General features: G+C 37.5%; 1 protein-coding gene across 25 annotated transcripts in view; it reads left to right on the forward strand.

The window, feature by feature from the left end:
* The window catches only part of LOC113824690 (uncharacterized), a 43,600-nt gene that overhangs the window by 23,636 nt on the left and 12,464 nt on the right, over positions 1–7,500 (forward strand). For 13 of the 25 annotated variants that reach the window (XR_011398766.1, XM_070125909.1, XM_070125896.1 and 10 more), the window contains 6 exons: positions 25–160; positions 575–687; positions 2,758–2,793; positions 4,256–4,971; positions 6,174–6,258; positions 6,456–6,645. Coding sequence is in view for 21 of the 25 variants with exons in the window: in XM_070125909.1 (XP_069982010.1) it covers positions 25–160; positions 575–687; positions 2,758–2,793; positions 4,256–4,971; positions 6,174–6,258; positions 6,456–6,645 (1,276 nt within the window). In the remaining 4 variants the exon portion in view is untranslated. The remainder of the gene's footprint in view (positions 1–24; positions 161–574; positions 688–2,757; positions 2,794–4,255; positions 4,972–6,173; positions 6,259–6,455; positions 6,646–7,500) is intronic. The other 12 variants (XR_011398767.1, XR_011398768.1, XR_011398769.1 and 9 more) reach the window with 3 other exon arrangements.

Raw genomic sequence — 7,500 nt, forward strand, 5'->3', positions numbered from 1 at the left:
TTCTGACTCATAGCTTGCTTTCAGGTGAAGCAGATGTAGAGAGCCTTGCCAGCACAGATATTTCCGTGCTGGATGAGGAGAAGGAGAAAATTGCTGATGAAGAAACAGACCTCTCTCTGGCCTCCTCGCCTTCACTCCCAGATGATCTTCCAGCAATAAAGTAAAGATATATATGTATATATTTTTTCTTTGTGTATGTGTCTCAGTCTTGTCTGTCTGACTGACTGACTGACTGACTGTGTGTCTGTGTCTGTGTGTCTATTGGTGTTTGCCTATGTCTTGGTTTGTAAGTGTATGTGTATAAGATGATAAGACTCTTATTTCTCTATCTTTTCTTTAGGTGTGCAACACTTAGTCTACCTAAGGTTTGAATGTGATTGTCAGAACAGTATGATATATTAGATATTTCTGGACCATAAATTTCTAGCTGGCATTCTTGATGCATTGTTTCTATTGAAAACTCAAATAAGCAATACAAGCCTTATTGCAATTTTATTGAAAGCAAGGATTAAAGGAGATTTGGTATACTCCAGAAAAGCATACTATTTAAAAAATTTGCTCTTCTCTCCCACAGACCTGACACCCAGTACCGCCATACCCCAGACAGAGACCTCAACTCTCGGCTGAACATCGTGGTTGCACTCACACTGGCCTGTGTACTTGGGCTTGGCTTAGGACATTTCCTTGGTGAGAATTCTAGGATTTATTATGTACTGCCAAGGGTAGAGATAACGCCTGTTGATTATGCATCCATTAGAAACATGGGTTCTTATCATGAACAAAAGGTATAATGCTGATATGATGTCCATTACATCACAATGCTTTGTATTTAGTCATTATAACAGGGTTTGTGATTTTGACACTTAAACATAAGACAGTATTATATTGGAGTGGAGGCTACACAGACATTACTTTAAGTGACATTTTCAAAAAATTCCAGAAAACTTACTTGGCTTTACATACATTTTTGTATATCATTTTATGGGTGTCATTTTAACATGGAGTATGTTTATTTGATTGTTCATGTCAACACATGAAATCACAAAATCTGTTCTTTATTGTTGAAATTGTTTCTTTCTTTCTTTCTTATTTTAATCTGATGGCCTACATGCCATGCCCACTGTGAGTTCAATATAGTAATTGTTTTTACACAAAGATGGCTTCACAAGTACTTAGTCACCAATGAGCCAATTATTAGTAGAACCTATCTCACGTGTTACCCATTTCTTTGATTTTTATGAAATATTTGATTTTATTTTATATTTCTATTAGTAATGTTGTAATGTGTATACTGATAATAACAACATTGGTAATGATAGCATTATTGAAAATGACTCTTCCTAAGAACTCAAGGAAAGCTGAAATCAAGTGAGGTCATGAGGTGTACTACTTGACTCCTTGGTGGCTGGTCACTCGTGAAAAAATGTGTAGAGACATTCACAAAAAAATAACAGACAATGAACCCTGCATTTTTCTGTCTGCAATGGGTTAAAATTGTATTTCTGGTTCATGAATCTTTAGAAACCTGAAACCCTTGGCCTTTCTTATATGAAGGTAGATGAAGAAGCCCTTGAATATAGAAACTTAGAGGTGCACGCATATAAAAAAATATATATATATATATAGTTAGATACAGAAGTACACATGTATAAAGAAATAAATATGTATAGTTAGATATAAATATATATAGTTATAGACAGAGATATGTACATGGAGATAAACACAACTTATAAAGCCAAAATATTAGCTAAGCTACAAGTAATGCCTCTGTAGGCATCATCATGATCAGTCATAGCTTCCCATTACCCAAAGCTGTCTGCGTGCTAAAGACCAGTTAGGTCCTGGGTAACCTCCTAAGGCCAGATTACAGGTTGTTGATCTTGGGAAATTACCCATGAAACTTGAAGATTTCTCTCTTCTTCTCCTTAGATAGTTTGGACCAGTGACACCCAAAGGATTTGTTGTTAATTCTCATGTCCTTTTGTGGGGTATCTTTCAATCAAAGTGTTTCTTATTAGGAACAACTGTTAGCAGCCTCAAAGACTAATATATTTGAAACTCGATACACAAATCATAAGATATAAGCTTCCTCCTATTTGTAGGGCATATTTGTTTACACAAAATTGCTTCTATTTCTTATCTTTTGATATAGAAGGTATTCTGTTATAGATAAAGGAGATGTGATTTTTTTTGTGTTTGTAATGTATCTTTTGTAACATTTATTTGCAATAGTCTAAAAACTAAGGCTTTTCACAAACCACAAACAAACAGTAACACATGAAAAGATGAAATGAAATATACCCAGAGCAAAAAGACGAAAGGGGAAATGTGTGGAAAGGTATGAATGAGAACGAATATCTTCACAATACAAGAGATGTATTTCTGACGAAGATATAATCGAAACCGGTTAAATACATCTCTTGTATTGTGAAGATATTCGTTCTCATTCATACCATTCCACATTTGTCAACATGAATACGGTTCAAAGGGGAAAAGATTGTATGTAACCTTTAGACTTTTGCACTTGAAGGGGAGTTGAGATCTACTTGAAGATTATTTTCTTGCAATGGCTTTGTTTCTTTTCTCTTCATGTAGATATTGTTTTACATAGAGAGCTTTACTACAAATTTTCTTTTTATGTATTCAAGTAACTGTTCAGTTAGTTTTGGCTGTGATCTAAATAGTCTCAGAGTTTTTAATCTGCAGTCTCTAGTGAATCCATGTGCCCTTGTTCTTTAAATTGGAATTGAATTACAGGCCTAGTGGATCTGTCTGTGGAGAGCATTGACAAAGGTTTGGAAAGTGACTGTTTGGGGTTTTTTGTTTTTGTTTTTTGTTATGGACAGTTACTAACACATGAGGATTTTCTTTTACTCGTAACAGTGATGTCTCCTGAAAAGAAATTGTTTTGTGTATTGTTTACATTTTCTTTCTTCCAGACAATGCTTTTATCTGTATGTTTATTCTGTTTTGTGTTTTTGTGTATGGGTGTATGTGGGTGGGTGAGAGTGTGTGGTTGTGTGTGGATGGGTGGATGGGAGGGTGTGTTTGTGGGTGTGCATGTGCATATGTGTGTGAGAACGTGTGTGTTTATGTGAAAGAGAGAGGGAGAAGGGGAGGGAGGGGAAATTGAGATAGAGAGGGAAGGAGAGGGAGGATAGAGGAAAGAGAGAGTGAGGAGGAGAGAGAGGATAGAGAGAAAGAGGGGAAAAGGGAGGATAGAGAGAGGGGGGAGGGGAGGGAGGAGAGACAAAGAGGGGGAGGGGAAAGAGAGAGAAAGAAGGGGAGGAGAGGGAGAGATGGGGGAGAGGAGAAAGAGAGGGGGAAGGGGGGAGAGTGAGAGGAGGGGGTATAGGGAAGGGAGAGAGAGGGGGGAGGGAGGAGTGCACATATTTTTTTGTGCGTATAGAAGTATGTGATTACATTTGTGCATTTGTCTGTGTTGTGAATGTCTGCTCAGTCAGACAGCTTGACCGAATGTGAAGTGCTGGTGTGTAATGTTTCCTTTTTTATTAAGAGTTTAATCTCATGAATGTTTTTTCTCACAAAGATGAAGGAACTGCATGAGTGTTAGTTTTCTTATAAGTTTTATTCACTGTTAGTATTTTGTGTTTTAACTAATTTTAACCACATATGATGAAACGTTTTTGGAAAGAATTGCCTCACGTATTTTTAATTGCTTTCCATTTTTCTTTTTTTCAACTTGTGAACCATGATTGTAAATCATGGTTTATGTTAAGTAGTGAGGAGAATGAATTAGCATTTTGTTTATTATAAATATTCCAGTGACATGAAAAGAAAAATGTGTATCTATGTTAGTGCATGTCATGGATATGGTTTTAACCAAGTAGGTATTTTATGCTGATAATGTTTTTCAGGATTTTTCTTTTTTTCTTTCTTTTTTTCTTTGTGACTTTTGTTAGATAATGAACTAGGATTAAGCATTAGACTCAATATTGCTGAAGTGACTCAAACAGCCTGGTGTTTAATGATAATAATGGCAAAGGTGTTAGTTTTTCAGATGAAAGTGACCATCTTTGTTGTCAGATTGTGATTTATTATTAGAAAAATTTAGTTTGTTTTGATATGGTTCTTTTTGTTTACCTGATTATCTTTTATTAAGGCTATTTAGTTATGTATATCTTTTTGTTCTAAATGCAGTAAAATGATCAGTTTTTATGTAATCAATAAATTTAGCATTACTTTAATCAGTAATGGAATATCAGGTGTCACATGGAAGCTCCTTACATTGCAGGTTGGTCCAGCCGCAGTATGTGGCAAGACACACTGAACTCTGCTCAGGTACGTAAACTGCGAGAACTTCAGGATGACTTGGTGAGCTGCATGAACTCACCCTTACAGCCCCCTCCTGCCCCTGCTCCTGGATTCTCATTTGACACCCCTCAGCCCCCCCTAATGGACACATACCCCCCTGAAGCAGACTTGCATGAGTCTGCTTACCCGGGTGTAGATGCACCCTTTGTGCCAGTCCTGCCTGAGAGTGAGGAAAACCTGCTGATTGTGGAGTCTTTCGTAGAGTCCTTGGTGACCCCCCTAGAGGATGCCGGGGTGGTGCTCAGTGCCACCAGGAGGAAGGCTGACATGGCAGCCCTCAACCAGGGGCCTGCAGAGGGCTTCGGGGTGGCCACTGACCCCACCTTTGCAACCCCAGACCTTATGCGGGAGGAGGACTTCGAGGCCAGCCTATCCAGAAGTGTGGCAGAGGACAGGAACATATTCAAGGAGGATAAGGAAATTATTGGAAGTGTGCAGGATGAAGATGCAGAGGCTGACGAGGTCAAAGATGCATGCAGCCAAGAGAGCTGTGATCCCTTGATCCGAGAGGAGGGTGTACAGGGAACAACCGAGAGTCCTGTCCTTCCTCCTCTGGACCAGTCTGGGCAAGATGACATTGTTGAAGACGCGTGTGATGAGGATTTGGCTGCTGCAGTAGAGATAGAAAACCTGCAGGTGTGACTAACAATTAATGTTTTTTTAAGTATCTTGGTTTGTTGTGTGTTATTAATGAATCTGATATAAGTATTTTATTTTTGTACGTAACAGAAAAGGAATCAAGGTGAGGATTTATTCTTGTTCTTTTTTTAAAAACATCAGTGTTTAATGCTGAGTTACTAACTGGTGATAAGGCAAGATTATAAGGAAATTTCTCATCCTCCATTCTCACATGCTGTCAGTTGCTACGTAATTTACAATATATACTTAAAAAGAAGTTCCCTTAAACAAAGGGCACCATTCCAGGTGATGGGGGTCAAGGGGGTATAACTGAGTTAGTTGTCTTAACATCTTGTTGTACCGTGTCAAGCAACTACCTGGTCTCGGATTATCATAGAATAACAGATCACATATATTATACATGTGACAAGACTCTGTCTGCTTTTGACCTCTCGTGGACTCTAAATGCGCGTGGGTCTTGATTACCAGTGTGCTTATGTTGTCTGACCATGACCCATGCTAGGGGGAGCTGATGTAACAGTGGGAAGCTTGTCTTTGTTTATTATCAGAATGCAAGCGGACAACTTGGCTTGGTCTTAAACGTGTAACTTGGCATTTGGACTTGTATGCAGTTTGCTATACATCCCATATCAATGCCCACTGCTCTCTACCATGACTGCTTTTAGATATCCATTCATAGATGTCCAAAGAATGTTTTATACTATGGTCTAAAGAAAAAAGTAACAATGGTATATTATTGATTATGATATGATTTATGATAAGGATCAAAATAAGAGGGATAACAAACATTCTCTGGAATGGCGCCCTTAAAACTGGTTTGACAGTTTTGTACTTCAGGTGTTTATGTAAATCTCACCCCCAGCACCAAAGCCAGCTGCAGTCATGATTAATTTAGGGCAAATGTACATATGAGACAGAATGAATAGAGAAACAATTTAGAAGAGAGTTTTAGTTTGGGAAGATCAGTTTATTACTTTAAAAAATCAGAAAAAAAAAATCATTTAGCATACTTGAGGAATAACCAGAGATAGCTCTTGAGTCCCCTTTTTCTTCTTATTGTAAATCCACTCAGTATGATATCATCAACCTATGACTACACATTATCTGGAAGTGATTCAAGTGTGGATCTGTTCAGGCTCATTCAATATATATCATATGTCATTACTAATTATTCATGATTTACCACCCTCCTCAACCAGCTCATTGAGAAGATGAATCAGGAGAATGGGAATCTTGAGTTGGAAGTCTCACGACTTCAGCAAGAAAATGTCACACCATTCAAGAGTGAGGATTGTTATTACTGTTTTTTAAGATTAACTTAGTGTTCTATGTATACTCAGTGTGATGTTTTATTTTTATTTGTTAGTGGCATTATTGGTGCCATTGGTTTCCATGTAATGTTTGGATTATTGCTTTGACAACATGACTTGCAAAGTAAATGGTTAAATAACCACCTCAAGACATTTTTCAACCTCACCCAGTCACAGGCAAGGATGGGAAACATGCAAGAGACCTACGGGAGCGCATAAATCGGCTCATAGTAGAGAATGAGGAGCTGCGCATGGCCATAGGGAAGCTGCAGTTCTCTAGCCTTCCCGATGGGGACACAGGTGCCTTCAACACTGCCCTTGACAAGAACTACAACCTTCGCGTTGCAGTTGGAAAGCTCACGTAGGTCTTCTCAAAATTCCCATCAAACCAATTTCCTTGGGATCTACAAGGCATGGGCCCCATGGTGGAAATCAAGTTCAAGGCAGTTTCATACTCATGCATGCAAGGAAAAATCCTCTTATGAATGATTGGCTATCCATTCGAGGTTTTCCACTGATTCCATAGTATATTTTCCTTCCAGTGGATCCTACAGCATTTTAAATATTTAGAGTATGACCACTATATATAGATATAAATGGAATAGATTGGAATATGACAACAAAAAGTACAAGAAAAAATATTGAAAATTATTAGGAAATTCAACTGTTAGAACCTTTGTGTGCTTGAAATGTGGCTCACATGTGACTGCCTAAAATGTTGTAATTTACAAAACACTCAGAGGAGTTGATGAAAACAAAACAAGATCAAAATGATGTTCTGCACCCGAGCTGTCTGATGTTAACTATCCTCCTCTAGAATTTCATTGTTACTGTTGACTAAGTTATTCATTCTTATAATGAATTTCATCAATATTTGGTACATGGTTTATTGCCAAGTAGTATACATGAAATCCATGACTTCGAACAAAAATGGCATTGGGTGACTGCCGAATCAGCCAGTTGGTCATATGATACATGAATATTATTAGTTTCCATAATATTACTAAAATTTGATTTATGTACCAAATTATTACATATACTTAAGGAATTTAAAAAATGTGAGGGTTTGTATAAGAAACCAAACCATCAATCAAATTGCTACAAGTTTCATTGCACAGTAGACATTTTGATCTTTATTTTCATGACTAAAAGTGAAAATAAAGATAAACAAACTGACCATGCTTTAAATTTCTTTTCCTCAGTATTATTATTTTTT

This window comes from Penaeus vannamei, chromosome 9 (genome assembly GCF_042767895.1).
Source record: "Penaeus vannamei isolate JL-2024 chromosome 9, ASM4276789v1, whole genome shotgun sequence".
Taxonomy (NCBI): Eukaryota; Metazoa; Arthropoda; class Malacostraca; order Decapoda; family Penaeidae; genus Penaeus; species Penaeus vannamei.